The 22808-nt window shown below is 41.9% G+C and overlaps 1 protein-coding gene across 4 annotated transcripts in view; it reads left to right on the forward strand.

Moving 5' to 3' along the window:
• The first annotated feature begins 9462 nt into the window (after window positions 1-9462).
• Window positions 9463-22808, forward strand: part of Ecpas (Ecm29 proteasome adaptor and scaffold) — a 116484-nt gene continuing 103138 nt past the window's right edge. Inside the window, exons 1-2 of one of the 4 annotated variants that reach the window (XM_021159335.3) lie at window positions 9463-9709; window positions 17053-17156. In XM_021159335.3, coding sequence (XP_021014994.1) covers window positions 17135-17156 — 22 coding nt within the window. In that variant the 5' untranslated portion in view covers window positions 9463-9709; window positions 17053-17134. Of the gene's footprint in view, window positions 9710-10198; window positions 10311-17052; window positions 17157-22808 lie in introns of those variants that run through there. The other 3 variants (XM_021159334.3, XM_021159333.3, XM_021159332.3) reach the window with 3 other exon arrangements.

The raw sequence follows: 22808 nt of genomic DNA on the forward strand, positions 1-22808 counted from the left end.
CTCAACCCTAACAACTTTATAAATAATCAAATCCTTTAATGTGATCAGAAATATATTTTGAGTCATACTAAGAACTGATGCAGTTAATTACAAGATTAAGCTTTATTTAGTCTCATGTTTTATGTTTGTAAGGTACAGTTTAGAGTAGATAACTAAAAACAGACAAAGGCTGTTTAACTCAGATATGCTTGGTAGGAACTAGCCCTCAAAACTGTCAGAGATCTGCTGAATATGACATTTGTTAGTTTAAGTTTTCCATGAAGAGCAGAGACTTCCAGATCCTAACAGTGGCACCCCCTGAGGTCTCCATGAAGATATGACCACAATGATAAAGGGCAGCATCTGGGTTGTGGTGCCATAACCACTGGGCATAATTGCCTCAATGCTTTGCTTGCTGCCAGGACCCTGCTGGTATTGTGGACAGAGGACAGCTGGAGGATTGATTGCTGTGAGTTGCTTAAGACAAAGCCAGGTCAGTCTCTTCCATGTTCCTCCTCCACAGAAAGCCTCTTCCTCTTCTAGGCTTGATAGCCAAAGACTGCCATCACTGATGTGTGGTTCAGTTGCAGAGAGATCTGTTGTAATAATGGGAAGCATAGATTAACATTCCTCCAACTTCAGGGACAAGCCATAAAATAGGAGATGTTCCTGATAAAGATGTTGAAAAACATTATCAAGTACAATAAAGAAGACACAGCAGATGCTGATTCATCACCTTTATATGGGGGAGCCAATTCTGGCAGAACACCAACCATCCTCCCACTAAGGTAGATGATTGATAGGTATGTTTAGGTAGAACAATGGCTATGAAAAAAGAAAAATTACAGGCACTAGAACAGCTAGTTAAAGAGCAGCTGGAGGTTCAACATATAGAAGAGTCCAACATATGTCTCTAGTAAAATGAAATAATTTTTTGCATATTATAACATAAAGCCATATAGGTATACAATGCAATCCTACAGGATGAGCAGTTGAGGACAGATCTAATCATACTTTAAAAGAGATGTTTAATAAACAGAAAGGGTTACAAGGACCCCCAGAGATAGAGTACATAGTGATTTATTACCTTTAATGCTAATGAACAGAAAATAACTGCTGTTGAGAGACATTGTAAAATTTCTGCTGATCCCTCTACATGGTCTGAAAGTGGCTGAGACATGTATGTCTTTAGCCAGGACTTTAGCAAAGCATAACCAATAAATCTTGTTGGCTACAGAGTCCTCAGGACTTATATGCCAATCTTTGAAATGGCATGGATGAAATTTTTTTCTTTTTTTAAAGATGGGTCTATCTATCTATCTATCTATCTATCTATCTATCTATCTATCTATCTGAGTACACTGCAGCTGTCTTCAGACACACACTAGAAGAGTGTATTGGATCCCACTACAGATGGTTGTGGGCCACCATGTGGTTGCTAGGAATTGAACTCATGACCTCTGGAAGAGCAGTCAATGCTTTTAACCACTGAGCCATCTCTCCAGCCCATGGATGAAAATTTATATTATACTTTGATTATATAGTCCGAACTGACTTATAAAGACAGATGCCTTGAACATACATGTCAATTAGTCATTGCTGTGAAGAGACACTATAACCAAGGCAACTCTTATAAAGGACAACTTTTAATTGGGACTGGCTTACAGTTGCAGAGGTTCAGTCCATTATCATCATGGCAGCATGCAGGCAGACATGGTGCTGCAGGAGGTGAGAGTTCTGCATCTTGATCCAAAGGCAAATAGAAGAAGATTGACTTCCAGGCAGCTAGAAGGAGGGTCTCAAAGCCTACCCCCCCACAGTGACATACTTCCTTCAACAAGGCCACATCTACTCCAACAAAGCCATGCCATCTAATAGTGTCACTTCCCATGGGCCAAGCATATTCAAACCATCACAATGTGTTAATGCAGAAATATTATATTGCCTTTAAAAGTTTACAGAGCAAAAGGATCAAGTACCAAAGAAGACAAGACAAGTAGTCCAGGAGATCAAGCTTCACAGAATTCCTCAATTACTTTTTCCTGAAAGACTTCGTGAATTACAGGAAAAATGAATGGAACTTGAGAATATCATCCTGTGTGAGGTAACCCAGAGCCAGAAGGACATGCATGGATGTACTCACTTATAAGTGGACATAGCCATAAGGTGCCCAATAACCATGCTACAATCCCTAGACCCAAAGAAACTGGGTCGTAAGGAGGTCCAAGGGAGGATGCACAAATCGCACTAGAAGGGTAAACTAAATAGTTATAGGAGGTAGATAGAAAGAGGGAACTGTGTAAGAGAAGGGGTGAGGAGGGGAACAGGGGTGTCAATTAGGTGTGAGGAGACAGAGGGCGGGAGAGGGCTGGGAGTGTGTCTTAGTCAGGGTTCCTATTTCTGCACAAACATCATGACCAAGAAGCAAATTGGGGAGGAAAGGATCTATTCAGCTTAATTTCCACATCGATGTTCATCACCAAAGGAAGTCAGGACTGGAACTCAAGCAGGTCAGGAAGCAGGAGCTGATGCAGAGGCCATGGAGGGACATTCCTTACTGGCTTGCTCAGCTTGCTTTCTTATAGAACCCAAGACTACCAGCCCAGAGATGGCACCACCCACAATGGGCCCTCCCCCCTTGATCACTAATTGAGAAAATACCTTACAGCTGGATCTCATGGAGGCATTTCCTCAAAGGAGGCTCCTTTCTCTGTGATAACTCTAGCCTGTGTCAAGTTGACACACAAAACCAGCCAGTACAGAGTGAGAATGGAAATCAGCAGGGTCATCTCTGGTGACTAGTTGGAGGCCTAGGGATGGGAGAGGATATGGGGATTCTATGAGGGTGACTCTAGCTGAGATTCCTATCAGAGGCAGATATAGAGACTGAAGTGGCCACCTCCTGTAGCCAGGCAGGACTTCCAGAGGAGGGAAGTACCATCAATCCATCCACAAATCCTTCAACTCAAAATTTGTCTTGCTTACAACATGTGTAGGGATGAGGATGGAGCAGAGACCAAGGGAGGGCATAGTCAACCAATGACTGCCCTAACCTGAGACCTATCCCATGTGAGAGAGTGGACTGCTGACACTATTAATGATATTCTGCTATGCTTGCAGACAGGAACCTGGCATAACTGTCTCCAAAGAGGCTTCATCCAGCAGAGGTTGGAGGCAGATGCAGAGATCCACAGTCAAACATCAGGCAGAGCTTGGGGAGTAGAACGGGAGGTAGAAGTGAGCAAGATGGAAGGGTCAAGGACACCACAATTAGACCTCTACAGCCAACTATCCTGGGACCATGGGTCTCACAGAGCCTGGGCCACTAACCAGGGAGCATGCAGGGGCTGGACCTAGACCCCACACACATTTGTGGCAAATGTGCAACTTGGTCTTCTTGTGGGTCCCCTAACAAGTAGAGTGGGGGCTGTTGTGGTCTCTGTTCCCTGCCATTGGAGACCCTTTGGGTCTCAGTGGGATAAGATGTACCTAGTCCTAGTGGGACCAAATGTCCCAGGATGGGTTGGTACCCAAGGGGAGGGAATCCCCCTTCTCTGAGGAGAAGGAAAGGGGACAATGGGTGGAGGTATTTGTAAGGGCTTGGAAGAGAGGAGGGAGCGGGGTTGTGATCAGGATGTAAACTGAATAAAAAAAAAAATCTGGATACAGAATAACTTCAAAATGGCTAAGACTGTCCAGTCTCAGACTGTTCCAGCCGGGACTTCAGTTAAGCCCTGGACTTGCCCATCACACAGACACTAGACAGCCAATGTTACAGCTAGCTTTCTTAGGGCTTGACCATCATCACAATTTCCTTAGGGCCTGCAAAAGATGCCATCACCCCCAGACAGCAGGAAGGAATTTTATGAGAATGATGCCCCATTCCCAAGAGGTAGGTGGGTGGTTCTTGGTCATTCGATGTGTGATGGATGTTAAGGGGGGAGGGGTTAATCGCAAGTTGTTAATGGTCTTGGTCAGGGAGGAGCAAAGGAAAGGAGGTTGGACTCAGGCATCTCTTTTTCTCCTTTTTATTTCATCTATCTTTCTTTCTCTCCTATCTAGTGTTAAGAGGAAAGGGGAAAGAAGGGATAGAAAGAGGAAAGGGTGATACAACAAATCACTCAAACTATTGAGTCTACTTTTAAACTAAAGAGGTTAACAAAGTCAAATAGTTTACATCAGTATGGAATTTTGTATATTGATAGAAATTTAATGTTACATTTTGCTACAACATGCTATGCATGTATGTTTTTACTCTTAGGTATTGTAAAAATGTGATGTAAAGTCCTAGTCCTTGAAAGCTACTATTACAAAATATTAGGATAGTTAAGAAATGCAAGTTTGTAGTCAGCCTGAAGTGGAAACTTAAGGGTCCTTAGGAAGTCAGTTGTGTTGATAGTGTTTTAGGAGCAAACACCTGAAGACTTAGGCAGACTTGTGAAGAACAGTTCATTGAAGCCAACACAGGAGAAAGGATGTTCTGCTAAAGCAAGCACGTGAAAAGACAGGTGATGAAGGATTCTTCACTAATGACACGCATGTATTGGTCTGCTTTACATTGTGTAGCTGAGCTCCATTTGTTGGGACTCCATAGAGAGAAATGCACCAAAAAACTTCTGGTGGTGTGCTGCAGTTTTCTTGCTATTTCCTCTGACTTGGGCTGATTGGCAGAGTGATGCTAGCTGTGACAGACACACAGCTGTAAGGTACATAACTATGTAGATCTGCAAAAGGTCCCACCATTCTCCAGTACAGAAATACATAATTGCATAAAAAACTTCTGATAGCATTACTCACAACAGTAAAAATGAAGAACCTAAGTGCTTACAAAAGACATCTTTGCATATGCATATCTGTGTGGGAAGGTGTGAGTGTGCATTTGTGTCAGTTTTCAGGCTAGAGCTCAATGGCAGATGTCTTTCCCAATCGTCTCCACCTTATCGTTTTTGAGATAGGGTCTCTCACTGAATCTAGAGTTCTTGGTTTGGTAGAGTAGCTGGCCAGCAAACCCCAGGGAACTTCCTGTTTCTGCCTACCCAGGAATGGAAATTATATCCCTATTCTGTGCTTCTGGCTTTTTATGTAGGTGCTGAGGCTGGAACTCAGGTCTTCATGGTTGTACAACACACATTTTACTGACTCAGACATTCCCCAGCCCCGAAAGCACAATTTAAAAGCCAGCCCACAAGGACAATTTAAAAATATATTGTTATATATTTATCAAGCAGACATTTAAAAAAAATGAATACTTATGTACTTTCTGGTCACAGTGGGTAAGAATGCAGGTTTGAGCAGGTGTGGTAGCACATGTACTCCCAGCTCTGGGGACACTGAGGTAGATAATTGTAGAGGCCAGCCTGGTCTACACAGTGAGTTCAGAGTCCTCCTGGTTTATACAAGTTGTCCTCAGAATAAGAGTAAAAGCAGTATGGTAGATCTGAGTTTCTATCCATGTGACAGAATGCTCCTCTATGGCTACTTGATTAGTCAGACTGAATCAAGTAAGAAAACAAAACACATTCAGAGTACTGACAGCATAGTTCAGTGATAGAAGCCTTTTCAATATGCACCAGGCACTGGGGCCATTCCCGTAATACAACGCAACAGAATACAACACAGCCAGATGAAACCAAACCACTCTAATCCACTGTCTAGACTCAAGTCTCCACTCCTCATTTACTTGCTAGTTTGTGGTGCTGTGGCTGTACCCCTGAATCCCTCTGTGCCATAAAGACTCCACTTCATAAAACTATTGAGAGGAGTATATGAGTCCAATACTTAGTTTTGTATCAGGAAGAATTAGTATTTTATTAGCCATGATTATTATCAGTGATATATAAAAGGGTATCTGTGATGTTTTAATTGGTACAATGATAACACACAATAATATGGATAATAAGATTCCACTGTTTTGGTTAAAAATCTCTGTACACACATGCAGGTGATTTGTACATGTGGAGACTGGACTTTCTATATATAATAGACTAAGTTGCTAATTATTCTTGTCTAAAGGCTAAAATCTCCTCAGTTGCTGTCCTTAACTCATATTTGGTTTTTATTTGACATGGCTACGAAAGGTTCCACTTGAAATTATGGAAAGACACTTTCCCTAACCAGTCATTGTGAGACAGATACAAGGCACTCAAATCTCTTTCAGCTTCCTTTCAGTAGAGGTTGAATAAGGTTAAACACTGTGAGGTAAGTACTGGTTCACAATAGGCCTTTAATGTAAATACCCTTTCATGTCTTTTCCTTTTAAATGATCAAAGCTGTCTTGACTGAGCCACTCACCATTTGACAGACAACTGTCAGACTCATCCCATGTATCCCACTGCTTTGACTCGAAAATGTCAATCAAGCAGTCCCTTTTAGGGGGCTACAGCAGGAGTGCTGCTATCATGGTGGCCTGGCTGCTTTGAACATTGCATGGGAACTGAGCAAATCCAACTGTAGTTTTGAGCACCATTATGATGATAGCTGCTTAAGAGGTCTCATTTTTGTCATGTCTGTCCTAGTCAGCTTGCACCAGCTCTTGGAGACTTCACTTTCGTCATAAGTCTCAGGGACATCTTGATGATGTTACCTATCTTGAGTTATAGTCTGCTTAAGGCCAAGGGGAAACATGTTCCCTGGTGACTCAGCAAAAAAGTTCTTGATTGACACCAATGAACTAGGTCATGATTGCTAAACAGGCAAAGCTCTGACTGATGGAGCTAGGAGCTGCTCTTACATATGCCACACCCCCTTTCTGGCTTTATAAGCAGCCTACTTCTTAGTCTCCTGGGGTCAGTTTTGAAGCCTTCTTTTCCATGTACTATCTCTGTATCATACCAGGCGCCAATAAAAGTCTCTCTTGAGTGGCCTTTCATTTGCCCATACGTAGTCTTTACTATAGGTAGAGCGGACTGAACTTGTTGCATGGAGAGAAGAGAGCACTGGGGTGGTGTTCAGCCCCAGCAGGGGTACTAACAGAGGTGGTGGCGACAGCAGCAGCAGCAGCAGTGGAAGTAAGAAAATAGCCTGAGAGCTTCAGAGAGCAGGCCATGGCAGGAGACTGTAGAGAGAAGAGCCAAAGGTAAGAAACGGTGAAGAGTAGAGTCCGTGAAGTTGAAAGTCCCATCCATGCAAGACTTCCAGAGAGCTGGCGGGGGTTCAGAGCCAAGGGTCCTGATAATTGAGGTTTGCTGCTGTCACACCAGTTGCTGGGTTCCGTGCCCAGAGTGATAGCCTCTGACCGGATTTCCTAAGGTTCCAAGGCTGACTGAGCCATTTTGGAGCAAAAAGCCCCTGACTTTTGAGGGCTGTGGCTTGCTTTGACCTGAGCACTTACATGTATAGTATAAGCCTCTGCCTTTGAAAGCTTAGAGTCATATACCTCTAGGCCTCAGGGACGGAGCTGTGCCCAAGAGCTCAGAGATGCTAACACCAAGGAAACTATTCTTGTCACTTTTTTTTTTTTTGAGATTTTGTTTATTTTTATGTGTGTGGGTGTTTTGTCTGCATATGCATGTCTGTTCCCCACACGCATGCAGTGCCTGCAGAGGTTAGAAGGTGTCAGTCAGATCTTGTGGAACAAGAGTTACAGATGGTTAATTGCCTTGTGGACCCTGGGAAGTGAACAAGGGTCTTCTGGGAGAGCAACCATGCTTCTAACCACTGAGCCATCTCTCCAGCCTCTATCCTTGCCATCTCTGAACACCTAAATAGATCAAAAAGACCCTTAGCCAGCCTTTCATGACATTTAGAGTGCTTTACTATAGAGTACAGAACTAGGAGAGTTCGTATGCATCAAACTGCTGACAAGTTTTGAATCCTTTCTGAGGAGTAAAGTAGTGGACAATGGTACTGGGAGGGGTGGAGAGACATTTCTGTACTTTAGTATTGTTTATAAACGGCCTTTGCATTTATTTTGGAAGAGATGCCAAGCCAAAGAGCAAGAATGCCCACTAAAAAAAGCACTGAGGCTCAGAGCACTATACAAATCTAGTCAGTTTCAAGTCCCCAGGAGGGAGAGGAGTCAAGGAGTTAGTCTGGAGTCAGTCAATCTGGAGAGCAGGGTAAGATTGGGGAATATGGGAATGGGGCTGGGGAGAAGGTACATATACTATTAAGCCATTAACAAAAATGGTAATGTAGTTCTTTGAATTAATATTGAAAGTGTTTGTGGGGGTTGAAAACATTTACCCAGAACCTGGACCCCACCTGTGTTTGTTTTTCTGTGACTGTGACAAGTTTATGACCATTTAAAATGAGTAAAAAAACCAAACAAACTGTATTTGGCTCACAGTTTCAGAGGTGTGGTACATGGTCACTTGGTTCTATTGCTGTGGACTCGAGGTGGGGCTGGACACGTGGCAGGGTGTGTGTGATGAAATAAAGCAGCCCCTCTCACAGCAAACACGAAGCAGACAGCAATGACAGGAAGAGGCCATTGCAACACAGTCCCTAAGGACACACCTCCAGTGATATACTTCCTTCAGTTAGCCCCACCTCCTGCTTTTCCACGGGCAACGGAGCTGTGCAATGAGTATTAACCTCTGATTAGGCCAGACTCTCAGGATCCAATTATTGTCCCAAAGTCCAGCATCGGGTAAAACAAGCAGCAGGGAAGGAGTGTGTGTGTGTGTGTGTGTGTGTGTGTGTGTGAGAGAGAGAGAGACAGAGAGAGAGAGACCATATCCAAGCTTTATCACTATGAACCAAACTGTACCTGGGGCTGTACATGTGTGCAGACACTAGGTCTTGAAGCATCAACAAATTCTGCATTTCATAATTTTTCTCTTGGGTGTGAGATGGGTGAGGTAGCTGAACAAGGAGGAAGGACTCTTATTTTTACGATAATGACAAAGATAATGTAAATTTCTTTGTAAATGTAAAATTAATACAGGAAGTAACATGGCCAGTGTTTGTTGCTATCTCGTACTTGCCTATGTTACCTTGGGAGCCGCATGTATTCAAATTTCAAGGCATTATCTAGGGCCCTAGGAATTCCATTTTGCGGGAATATATGCAACTTCAGATCATTTAGGGTCTCGATTATTTTTTTTTCCTCTAAAATATGTCTTTGATCTGGCACCTAATTTCTTTTTTTTTCTTTTTTGGTTTTTCTTATAGTAACCATATAAGCCCTTGATTTGAATTCCATTTTGCAGCTGTACACGATCTCATGGACCAAGGAGAGGCTTAAAGTTAAAAGTTGGGATTGCCACTAAACTCGGGTTAAGAAGGAATCTAAAGCACGTCTTGGTAGCTCAAATATCGTGGTTTCCGGCCCCCTTCCCTGGCTCGCAGCTCGCTCGGGAGGCTAACGTTAGGGGAGCATCCCCCAGTGTGAGCCCTCGGTGCAGGTCTCTCCGTGCTCTAACTTCGGGGCTGCTCTAAGGCCCGGCCTGAGTCAGCGCGGCGGCCGAGAAGTTGGGCGCGAGGCGCAGGGCGGGGCTTCCTCCTCCTCCTCCTCCACCTCCTCCTCCTCCTCCTCCGACTCGAGCCCCGCTCTACTTTTCCGAGTCCGCGTCTCTTCCTCCGTCCGAGCGCGTTTTCCTCCAGCTCCGGCCAGGTGGACGTGACAGCCGCAGACCTTTAACGCCACAGCCCGGGGCGGGGAAGCTCTCCGCGGCGGCCCGCAAGCAGGCTCCTCCGGAGCGGCCGCGCGTCTCCTCGGGCCCGGCCGGTCCTCCACCTCGCTGGGTCGCCGCAGCATCCCGGGCTATGGAGACCGGCTCCGACTCAGGTCAGAGGCCGCGTGCTTGCGTGCGGCTGAGGGAATGAGGCTCAGGTGGGGTTGGCCCGCCGCGTCTGCGTCTCCCGCTCCGCGCCGGGGAAGCTTGGCGGCGGCAGGTGGGCAGGACGCGGCGCGAGCGAGGCAGCGAGGGCGGGCGAGCGGGCGCGCGAGGGGCCGGCGGAGGCCGAGCGGGAGGGGGGGAGGATGGCTCAGCTCTTTCTAAATATAAGAGCCGGCGTGAGGCGAGCAAGCCGGGCGCCGAGCCGAAGAGCCGCCGCGCGGTCACTCGGCCGCACGGGCGGCAGCGGCTCCTCCGAGGAGCGAGGCTGAGAGGGAGCTCCCGAGTCGCGAGCTCGCGAGGCGCGGCGAGAGCGACGCTCGCAGCGCAGAGGACGCAGGCAGCGGGCGGGCCTCGAGGGCGCAGCGCGGCCCGCGTGAGAGACCCGAGGCGGCTCCGGGCCCCTGCGGCACGGCACGGCGCGGCGCGGCGCGGCACGGCACGGCACGGCGACGGCCGCGAGCCCCCCTCGCCGGCCGCCCGCCCCTCCCTCGCTCGCTCCCGGGCGCAACATGGCTGCGGCCGCCGCCTCCGCCTCCCAGGACGAGCTGAGTAAGTGCGGCGCGGAGCCTGCAGCCGGGAGCGGGATTTAACTCCACGCAGGGCCGGGACCGGGCCCGGCCGGACACGGGAGGCTGGTGGGGCGCGGGGCCGGGCAAGCGGGTGTGCGGTGGTCTCGGCACGGGGCTCCGGGGCTCAGGCCTGGCGGGAGGGCGGGCGAACGGGCGCGGGCCGCCGCCGCGGGCGCTCGTAGGCCGCAGGTTTGCAAGTCACGTCGTGAAATTGAAACCAGAGCCCCGGGCTTAGCTACCCCTGCTCGAAATCTGTTTCGGCCGGGCCTTTGGGGGGATCCCGGGCCCCTGGCTTGCTACCGGAGCTGGCGCGCGGCCTGTCGCCCCCAGGTCGGACTGTGTCCACCCGTCCGTTCCTTCTGACCCCCCGCATGTCCCTTGATTCTGACTGACGGGCGAATTCTGGACATGGAGCTTTGGGGAAGGGGAGAGGGTGCCTTTCCCGCACCTCCAAGGAATCGGCAGAAAGGTCACAGATGGGAGATGACTTTCAGGTTGAAGCTTGTAAAGGCCAATAAGGCCGCTGTTAATGGCAGAAAAAACAAACAAACAAAACAAAAAAACAAAACGAGGGTGACGGAGCTGTCAGAAAGGAGAGAGTCCCACTCCATGCCAAGCGTTGCGATTTTCCAGGGGATGACGATCCAAGCTCGCTGGGAGCAGTGGTCGCCCTTAATGCCAGGCCGCCCAGCCTGCTGCCAGTGTTCCACTCTATGCTTTGTGGGAAGTGTAGTTCTAGGATGCTGTCAGCCTATTCTGGGGTCATAAATATTCAGTTTTCGTGAGATATGTAGGATAATCGATTGCGTTTTGGGTGGTTGGTTCAAATGCTTTAGGGTATTTACGAGAACCCTACTCCCTTATGTTGCCCTTCAGTAAAGACTAAAAAAGAAAGGTGTTATTTGAGGATGATGTGTATTTTAAATGCCAGCATGGGTGAGGTGTTGTAAGCGTATGTTTGTGAAGCTTATGTTATTAAAGCGTCTCAATCGCCATGTGAAAGTAGTTAAACTTAATTTATGTTTCTTTGGTGCTTGGCATTTGAAAGCTACTTTTATGAACGTGATCTCACTTTTGCCCTCATAACAACCTTGTGTGGCAGGTAGGTAGGAATTATCCCTTGTTTTAAAGAGGAGGCATAAACGTTTAGAGGGATTAAGTTCCATGCTGCTTTGAACTGGTGGAGCAGGAGTGCTAGTTGCTCGGTTGGAAGCTGAAGTAAGCGTTTGGTTTGGCTCTGGGAAGAAAGGAGACTCTGAGGAGAGCAAGAAGAGGGAGGTCTCCGGGTGCGGAGAGGTAGATGGAGGTAGCCACAGTGTTGAGTGTTTGCCTCTCAGTCCCAATGGAATCACCACTTGACCTTTGAAGAGACCAATTTCTCAGTTTTATTTTTCAGTGTTTTTATGGTGGTAAGATACACATCACAAGATTTATCATCCTAACCATATTTTAAGTGTGAAGTTCAGGGTCATTGTGTACATTGTGTTGTGCAATCACCACCTCCGTCCATCTTCAGGATTCTTCATCTTTCAAGACTAAAATTCTGTAATTGTTAAACAACTCCTTCCCTCCTCTTCCTTGAATCCCCTGGCAGCCACTTTTCTGCTTTTTGTCTCTGAACTTCACCAGCTAACTTTCCACTGTGTTTGTCTTTTTTTTTTTCTCCCGGTTTGTGTGTGTGTGTGTGTTTTTTAAATTTAGTATAATGTCTTCAGAGTTTATCCTTGCTATAACATCTGCCATGATTTTCTTTCTAAGATTGAATAATGCTCTCTTGCATGTTATACATTTTCTTATCCATTCATCTTTCTATGGACACGTTGCTTCCAAATTTTAGTTGTCATCCATAATGCTGCAGTGGTCCTTCTTTCAGTTCTTTTTTTTTTTTTTTTTTTTTTTTGGGGAATACACCCTTAACTTTTGAGGAACTGCCGTTTTGTTTGTTTCACTTTTGTGGTTCTGGGGATTGAAGCCAGAGCCTTTCACATTAGTATGAAGTGCTAGTATGTGAGTGCTCTACCACCAGTCACACTCCCAGCCTGCCATTTGTCTTTTTCCCAGTGACCATGCCATTTCACACTCCCACCATCACTGCATAAAGGGTTTCACTTCTCCATATTATTGTCAATAATTATTATTTTGTGTATTCTCACTAGTACCATTTTAGCAGACATCAGGTCATCTGATATCAATTAGAAATAATAATGTATTTTAAAATTGACATGTCTCATGGTGTTTGGGTTTCTGTTGTAACACTAAGTACATTAACATTTCAGTTACTGGTAGAGATGGGAAAGAAAATGAGAAAGAATTAACAATTTGGAGTGGTTCAAGTGTTTCTGTATCTACAGTGTGTACTTATATATCAGATACCTGTTAAGATGCTGAGGGTATTTCTGGTTAAGAGATTTATTAGCGTTAGCAGCAAATGTTAAAGTTAGGAACAGATAGTCCCATTCTAGCTGTTCTGTTTTCTTTGGTCAAATTACTGTACCGAAGAAATTTGTTGATTTAGTTTCTGTTTTTATTCTGGAGAGATTAAAGGCTTGATATTTGGTACCTTAGAATAACTTTAGACCATACACATGTGTGCAGGTTAAGACATTTCAAATGAGGATGGTGACATTTTTTGGCAATCCCAAACATGTATAAAGCTGAAGCCAGAGCTATAGTTTGAGGTCAGCCTGAAGTGTATGGCAAAAGCCCCCCCCCCCAAGCATTATTTCTAAAGAACGGCTGTATTAAGAGGAGATGAATGGTAAAGGTACTTTGAGTGTTTCAAGACAAAGGAGCTAATTATCTGAACGTCTGGTGGTATTTTACTGTTCTTGAGATTGGTTTTGTTATGTTACACATGCTAGTCTCCAGCTCTTGGGCTCCAGAAATCCTCCTGCCTCAGCCTAACAGAATGCTAGGACTAAAACTAACTACAGTCTGCTAACTACTGTGTCTGGCTTACTGTCATTTCTGTATAGTAGATAGTAGAAGCATTCCTCCGGGTGGCAGCATTGTTTTTTTTACCCTATCTAGTTTATTATGGAACTCAACACTCAGAAAACCTGAAGTGAATATTTGTGTACTCACCATCTCTGTACACCACTTGGTGGCCTACTGTTGAGTTGTATTAAGTCCTCTATCTTTTATATACACAGTCACTTTTAATTATATTATCATAGCACACTGGAGGAGCTCCTGAGTAGCAAAAATTGACCGTTAGTCACTACATTCCTCCTTCCGTTATCCCTTTTTCTTTCCCCTCTCCCCACTTGAGACACGTGTGGGTATTTAGCCAAGGCTAGCCTCAAACTGTTGAGATTATAGGCTTGCACTACCATGCCAGCCTTTGATTGATTGAATTGATATAAAACCTTTGAACTTGCAAGTGACCAAAAAATAGGAAGGCAAGATAGTTTTCAGTTTTGTTAGATTTTATGTTCTTTTAAAAAAATTTAAAATTTTATATATTTTACTTTGAATCATATGGCTATAACAGAGAAATAGTAAAACTATTTTTTTTTTTAATACTCTAGAGAGGTACCCTAGTTTGTACCTATGTTCTGACTCCTCAGAGTAACTGTGAGTTTGGTGCTATCAACCAAATGGTACCAAATGGTATCTTGGGGCATAGTTAGGGCTTGAACTTAGGTTCTTTAATTTAAAAAATTATGTCACTTCTGTTCTGTCAGCTGTTAACTTCCTTACAGTTATAGAAAGAAGTAGTTATATTTTCATTTTTTTTCATTTTAGTCTCTCGTATAAAGGTCAAAATCAGGGTGAGTATGTTGTTGAAGGGTTCTATTGTGGTAGTGTTCTGTGTTTGATGAGTAGAATGTGTTTTTGGATAGTATGTGGAAAAAGAGATTAGTTAGTTTATATTAAAAGTATTTTTTAAATCTCATTTGTAATTACTTATGTCTGGTTTTCTTTGTATTTAGGCTCATATTTGCAATTGGAGTGAAATTCAATAGAGGGCAGATAGCTAGACTTTATTACTTTATGGAAAAGCCAGCAATGTCACTATTTCAGTAGCTGGAAGAGGTGCTTCTGACAGGGGAAGAAAGGACTCAAGTGTTTTTGCTTGGTCAGCTGCTTAGTAGTTTCATGGTCTTGGCTTATAACTGTTAGGTGGCATTCAAACCTGATCTTTGTTGGGTTATGGACAACTCTTGAAGAAGCAACATAATCTTGAAGCAGGTCCTGTTCAGTGTGATCTTAGGCACAGTCATGTGAAACCTCAGTGGTATCAGATAAACAACATTCTTACAATCTTCAGAGAGTGTTTTTTTTTTTTTTTAAGAGGATGATATGTGGCAAGCTGGTATGTAGTTGTGTAGTTGAACAATTAATTATTTGGGCATACGGAAATAGTCCTTCAAAGATAATAATTGTAACCACAGATATATAGACTATTGAGTTGATCTTTGTAGAAAGGCTGTCAAGCCCATATTGTTAAATTTTGATTACATAAGCAAATAGGAAGTTAAAAAATGGAAAATAACAACAGAATCCCCTTCCCCGCCCCCCCAATTCCACAGTTTATTATTACTCTATTCTTTTTGAACTGTGCTTCCAGTAAACAATTTTAATAAAGGCCAATGCCAGAAGTTGGCATGGAGATACTAGTCTTGTTCAGAAGATAGATGTTAAAACTGTAGGCAGTGCTAGTGTGCTCAAATGGTTTGATCCAGTTGTTTTCTCCTTTCACTCCTGGCCAAGACTTGCTTTGGTGATTGCTATCTTGTATTACATGTTTTATCTACATATTTTCCAGTTCAGTAAGCAGACCTTTAAAATTGAGTAATTTATGGTTTGTCCTCAGAGTGCTTATAGTTAATTAGACACAGATTTATATGCCAATATAAATAGCTGATATGAAGCATGATATGAAAAAAGCTTAATATATGTCTTTGGAAACTTCAATGAACTAAGTATAGCATTCTAGGCTCTAAGGAATAGTAGCTTAAATTGAAACATGGAAAAGTAATAATCATGCATTTTAAGAACAGGCTAAATAAATCCTATGAGAGTAATGAAGGTATGTTTACTGTGGCTGTGTGAAGAACTAGGAAAAGAAATAAACTTGGTAATCTGAGACTTGGTATATAGTGCCTTGATTATTTGGGATCTAGAACAAATTACTTTCCTGAATATTCTTTCTTTCTTTCTCGTAAGAAAGGGTGATGACAAGAAATACTCGAGTGGTGTTAAGAGAGTTATATGTGCAAGTGCTCTGTATAAACAGTTAAGGAATCTGTGGGGAAAGGAGAGAACAGAAGACACTGGGAAGATAGGATGGGGCCAAGGCATAGAAAAGCCAACCAATGTAAAGAGTTTGTACGTAGTTCTGTAGACAGTAGAGAACTAACAGAGTTTCGAAAGGGCTGATATACAACATGAGAAAGTCTATTTTATAAGAATAACAGATAACAGTGGTGAAATAATTAATTGCAAGAATCCACAGATCTAGAGCACAAGATTTACAAGGAGGGGATCAAATGGGTAAAGAAATGTAGAGTCTGACTTGAGACAGTGAAAATGGATTTGGCACAAAGATAATTTTAATTGAAGTCCTAAAGTATGTAGAAATGATTGGGTTGTTATTATATATGTGAGGGTTATTAAAGAGAGGAAAGAGTTAGGGACAATTCTAAGACTCTAACTGGAGACTGCAGGATAGAGAAATAGGGCAGAAAGTAGTTTTTAGGCAGACTTAGAGAGTTGGAAATGTAGAGGAAACAAAAATAAGATTGTATCCAACAAATGAATGAATGAATGAATGATGGAGAAATCTTTATTGAATAGTTTAAGGAAATGGTTTGGGTAGTGATCAGTGTCTCTGAAATTATAGTCAAAGCTGGTTTCAAATTTATCACTTTATCACTTTTGGTTAATGTGTCCTTGAACACAAAACTGCCTACCTTTGGGCCTTGGTTATCCCATTTATAAGAGGGGATTACAATAAAACAAGCTTATAGGATTCTAAGAATGGGAAGAAATGATGTAAGATGCATGATAAAAGTTTGGTAGTATTTGGCACATGAGTTGCACGTCCATGTGGGAAATTTGATTCTAAAGCTTTGAAGAGGTGGGGACAATGGGATCATAGGAATGGATGGCTTGTTCTGAAGACAGCTCTTTGGAGCCTGTGAAATGTAGGGAGGGTTGAGATGACAATATTCAAGGAGATGAGTCCTGGGAGAATTTGTGAGTTAGTAGAGTTATCTTTTGTTTTCTTGAGTTTTGAGACAAAGTCACACTATGTAGCCCATGCTGACTTCAAATTCTTGATCCTCCTGTTTCAGCTTCCTAAGCACTTAAGCGTTTATATTTCTCAGTTATATTACTGGTAACGAGGACCGGCCAACTAACCCTCTTCTCACAAAACCACTGTGTAACTGAGATACTTCCTTTAATTTTAATTTAAAGTTTTAATATTCTTATGATATGCACATATTTATATGATAAATTACATGTATTGGTACTGGAGTTTTAAAATCTTTAGTCAGTTATCAGTGTATCTTTTGAAGATTTATGTAGGCTCAAGTTCTGTTTGTGCAATACCCTTCTTCACCAAATTTGATAATCACTTTATTTTTCTTTATTCTGAATGCAAAGGAGGGCATCAAAGATGTTAGCAAGAAATTAAAAGTGCTTATTTTTCTTAAAGTGGTAGCTCTGTGTACAAGTCTTAATTGTATTTTTTTTGGTGTTCTAAATAATAGATTCTTTATACAATTGCATATGTACGAGTGGATGAACATACCATTGGTGATCCAGAGGACTTTTGTCAAGATTGGATAAACCATGTATCACATTGATTGTAGAGGTTAGTAGATTTAGTTCATGAGGATATGTGCATTTTTATAGCAGATTTAAAAATGCATAGATTGTTAGGTAGCAATTTTCTTTTAAGATCTTCACTCCCTCCCACCCCCCAGTTTTCCTTTTTCCTTTCCTAGTTACCTGAGAGAACCAGTGAAGTTCATATTAGTTTGTATGTGTCTGATATTTCTGTTTTCTGTGGTGATAAATATAAAAGAATGAGCAAAAAAGAAGAAAAAAATCCAGACTTTGAAAATATTAGTTAGCAATGTGCACAGGCAGAAACAATGTTATAAACAATCAGTTTATAACTGATACCTGCTATACAAAAAAAATTTTACAGTTTCAGGAACATTATTATGGAATCACTTATTTTAACTTCTAAAAAAAGGTATTAGAGGAGGTATCTTTATGGTAATTGGGTATTCTTGATTCTGTTACTTTAATATGCACTGTGGTTTTTTTTTTTAAAGCTGTTTTATTCTGTTAGTATTACAAAGAGTGTGATTCCAGTTTTGCTTCTCGATGATGCTGGATAGTTCTTTGAAACTCCATGAATTCAGTACTAGTGACTACTTGGGGTTTGGTGTCACCAGTCCAAAAGTCTACTGTGTGCCTGTCTTTTACTATAACTCTTAGACTATTATTTTATGACTTCTTTGTATGTATACTGCTAATTACAGTATATAATGGCTAATTCATTTAAGTGGAATTTTGAGGGCTGGAATGTTTTATAAATCAGAATTCAACTTCAGAATAAATTTTAGTTTATTTTTGCTGTTTCTTATCTTTTTCCCTGTGGTGTGTAGAGGAATAAAAATTGGGAGGTTGAAAGACTTGTTTAGTAGAGCAATGAGGGAATTGCTTATTGCATCCTAGATTCTTTAATTGTTTTGGAATCCATGAGAAATGTATTAATGCTTTTATGCTATACTGAAGACAAGCAGTCCTAAACACAAGTGCTAGGATTGAAATTGTGACTTTTTAGACAGATCTGATGGTGCATGCCTCCCTGTACTCGGGAGGCAGACACAGGAGGATCACCACAACTCTTGAGGCTGTTCTGGACTCGGTGAATTCCAGGGCAGCTAGGGTTATAGTGTGCGATACTGACTTAATAAACAAAACACAAGCAAACAAAACATTTTAGAAATAAACTGTACATACTCTATGAAGCTGTCCTCTGAATTTATTTCTATGTGGAATTTCGTACCCTGTCATGTCCTGTAAATAAAGATTAAAGTTCCATTGTTTAAAAAAAAAAAATCTTCACATCCAAATGAGCAAGTAATGAACTGCTTTTGGTGGATAGTAACTATCCTATGTTGGACTATTATGAATTCTTACGTAGTATCTCCCTCAAGCTTGCTTTTGTAAGCCAAAGTGATCCTTCTGCTCACTACCTTATTAAAATTAATTCCTGCCTGGTTGCCTGCCAGCTGCTGGTTCTGAGGAGAAAGGCCTTTTTAGAGGAGGGAGTGTTTGTGAACTTAAGAGTGTTTGTTTATTAGGAATCTGGCACTTAACTCACTGCATCTTAGAAATTGATGAGGACTCTTGTTAAATCATCTGGTCCAGCTATCAAGCTGCCTTCATGATTTCTTTGCTTTCCTGTGTGTATGTGTGAAGAGGTAAGGAGTTGAAGGCAGTAAGGAAATAATCTTGAAGGCAGCTGAGGCGAGCAGGAAAGGGGAAAACTTCTTATGGATCATATTGTGTTGGTAGGGAGTTTAAAGCAGTCTGGCATCTTACACCGAAAGGCTAGGATTTGATACATACCAGGAAATAGATTCTTAACTTTGCCTTGCTTAAGGAGTTTGCTACTAGTTCTTGTAGATACAATACCCATGACTTTTCCTGAGGAATGCAATAATGTCTCTCCACACCTTAACATGTGCCAATGGCAAACCAAAGAAATTCTACCCAGGTTTATCTTGGTGAAACAAGGAATTTATTTGGGCTTCTTACAGGAGCCTGGGTGAGGGACTGCTTACAGGAATGACTCAAAGGTACCTGCTGGATTGCAAAGCATGTCAGTTTTCATGACAGTTCATGAAAATCAAGTTCTTAGAGCTCCCTGACAGACTTGGGCCAAGTGCTGCATGGATACTCTCCTTTTTTCTGTAATTGTTTACTGCTTATGTAACTGGGGAAGAAATATCATAATGTTTTGGGCTCCTGAGCCTCCAGAGTTTCATTAGCTTCGTGAGTCTTATGATCCTTTCTCCTCCTTATGAGGGAATGTTTGGGTTTGGAGAAAATAACTATATAACAAGGACTTTCTTAATTGGGCATTTGTCTTGGCCCTGAGGAAAGAGGGACAAACATGCTTTGACTGTCTTAATTCTAAGGGGCAGGAGTACTAGGAGTGCTGCCTAGGCAAGGACCTAAGGACCATGATGGTTCCCCGGACTGTCCTAGCTAGAGGTAGGCAGCTTTTGCAGAAGCTCTGATGGATTGTTTCATTCTGGGATTGCAGCATTCCTTATTCCCAACATACTATGGTATTTGTGCTTACTTTGGGAGTGCTTGGCATTTGGTTTTTAAAAAAGTATATTTGCATTTAAAAGGAATTGAGTTCCTTTTTAAAAGGCTGGAGTAGGGGCAAACTTCTGTTTTAAAATCTTAGGAATGAAGATGGGAGTTCTGATTTCTGGTATTTTATGAAGAAAAGTTTTGCTATCCTAATTTGGGTCTTGCATGTGTTAGAGTGACAGTCAATGACTTCAAGTGGTATTTAGAATCAACAGATGGAGTGGACTTTCAGAGCTAGTACTAGTTAGATTTATAAGAGAATAATCTAGATACCTGTCAGGTCTTCCTTATTTTTCAGTTTTAGCCTCAAACTAATTAAAATGGTTTTCAATGTTTGAAGATTCCCATTCTCTTCTTTACTTGTCTCTATCATCACTTCCAATTGTATAATTTAGTTCTATTTTTCCTAGCTTGTAGGTTCCCATTTCTGAGAATGCTGCTTTGGTTCTGCCTATTTCAGGGTGACGTGAGAACCAACTCTGTTATACACTCACTGTTTTCTTCACCCTCAAACATTTCCAAGTAAATTATTGAAGCTGAGGTGAGTCACAGGGCAGCCTTGTGTTTCAAGCACTTGATTTTCTATACTTCAGTTGGTCCCCTTGTCATTTCCCTTTTTTTTTCTTTTATTCTTTTGATGTAGAAATGGCTGTAACTCCTCTGATTTGGATCAGTACAGCTTTTCCACACAATGAGGAATCTTACTTTTTTGTCATGGTATTAAAACATGTCTCATTTCCATCCTAATTATAAGTTATCACTAGTTTCTCTTTTTATTATAGTGTTAGATGCTTAAACTTCTAAATAGCTTTCATGATTCATAAAGAATTACTATTCTCTGCATTTAATCAGTATTTGAACATCTACTTTCTAAAGGAACAGAGTTAATTAAGTTTTTGGATAAAAGAGAGTCATAGGTTCTGAACTTAAGCTGGAGGAAGATGGAGGCATGAGTATGTAGTAGGGTAGAGTCTTATCAAATGGGTCTAGAAAAGGAAAGATTGAGCAGTTATGTAATATGTAGCAAACGATGGTAATCATCAGAAGTAAAGAAAATGTAAGTGGTGGGGCAGGAGCTAGGAGGGTGTTGAGCTGAGATGTAGCTCAGGATGCCTCCCGTAGCTGCGTTCAGCAGAAGCTGGAAGTTTTGAATTGCCCACAGAAGAGAATTTTAGGAGACAATATGAAGCAGAATTGGAGTTCATTAAGAAGAGATTTTAACATAGATTTAAGCATGGGGATCATTAGAAGAGAGGTGCTCAGTAAAAATATAAGACAGACATAAGTGTGGGTTACTCAAGAGAGAGTTGCAATTACTTGTCTCTCCAATAATTCTATAGCTGATTTTGGTGGGCTCTGAAGTTACATCTAATAGGGTTGTTAGGGGACTTAAATGTGGTCATAGATGGTTTCTGAGGTGCATGTGTTGAGTAGAATTATACCCAGTAGAAGTAAACCTTGGGGCACAGGTTTCTTCTCTTCCCCCCTGATTTTTCTTAAGCCTTTGTACTTTGTATCTGACCAGAAAAGGACTATAGTGAGCCCATAGGACCAGATGAAAGTGGTATGTGCACGTGCATAGTAGCTTATGAGTTGGGCCTCAAGTGGTTTGGATTTAGATAAGTGTAGATAGAAGAATGGTCTAGTGTGTTTGGGAGAGTGTACCATGTTGGATGACTTGCTTGGTCAAAAGAATTGGACTGGGAAGAACTGGATGTGGTGGCACACATTTTGATTCTAGTACTTGGGAGGTGAAAGGACGAGATCTGGAGTTTGAGGACAGTGGCCTAGAGCAGGGATGTCTCAGACAGAATATTTGGGTTGGGAGACTTTATGGTCTATGTAAGAAACAGTTGGGCCTTGGATGGCTCTGGAGAGTGACAGCATACATAGTGAGGATGCTCCTCTAGGGTAAACTGGCCGACTCCCAGGAAAGATTACCTTTCTGATATTAATTACAATGCATTGGAAGCATTTTGTTTTTTAAATGTACTTTATGGAGGTGTGTTTTTCTTTTCTTCTACAAGATCTTTATATTTGGATCAAGTTGAAAGCTGGCTTAAGCCAAGATGGCATTTGCAGTGAATCAAAATACTTATGGAACTGAGAGGAACCTTCAGGAGAATCTTGGAATTTCAATTAGAAATTGTTCAGATCTTCTTGCTTTTCCAAGCCGTCATGCCATTCCTTCTTGAGTTCAACTTTCTCTGACTTTGTGTTTGATGGATAGGCTTGAGATAACTGTATCATGTTTGTTTATGCTTCTAGATTCAACCTGGCAGAGGAGGCTTGGCTTTTGTTTTTTTTTAAATTCCAGTTCTGAATACTTGAAAAAAGTTGCATCGGAAACCTGTCCTGATAAAGTTGATACTGGCTGTGATCAAGGTCAAATTTATACTGTATATACTTGTCCCAAGATTTAGTATCTTCTCTGTTTCTTTCTCTGCTGAAACCAAGCTATATCTCAGCATACTGGAAGGAACATTGTGATTGGAGGTGAACTGCCACTTAATAGCTTTGTAATCGTGATCAACACAGTTTTTGTGGATGTTTTCATTACATATAAAATGGAGCTACTTTTTCCTACTTGACTAAATAGTGGTTTGTGGGAGAGATACTTCTGTGTCTCATTTAGTCACCTTTGGCAAGCCGGTTAGGGCATGAGTCCCAGTTTTATTTTTTTCAATCTACAAATGCAAATATCTCTGAATTACATCATGTTTTTCTGAGACCCAAAAGATCCCATTGCCATTTTACATAAAAAATTTTTTTTAAAGTAACTACTGTTAAGAATGTTTGTGAATTATTTTATTATAGTCTGGGATATTTTTGTGCTAATTAACCAGATAATTAAAAATATGCTGTAGCTTTAGATTAGTAATTGATTGTTACATGGTGGGACATGGTCTAGATATTTTCAGCTTCCTTTCCAGTCTCAGCTTCTACTTATTTTTCTGTGCTGGGTACTGAGCTCAGGTTTTACATATGCTAGGCAGATGCACTGCCACTAAGCTGCAGTCCAGAGTTCCTCATTTATATTCTGAAATTTACTTTCATATTCATAAAACTTGATGTTTTTGTTAGAAAATTATATAAAATTAGACTTATTACTTGAAAATAG

This window comes from Mus caroli, unplaced genomic scaffold (assembly GCF_978045245.1).
Source record: "Mus caroli unplaced genomic scaffold, Mus_caroli_1 scaffold_6, whole genome shotgun sequence".
Lineage (NCBI taxonomy): Eukaryota > Metazoa > Chordata > Mammalia > Rodentia > Muridae > Mus > Mus caroli.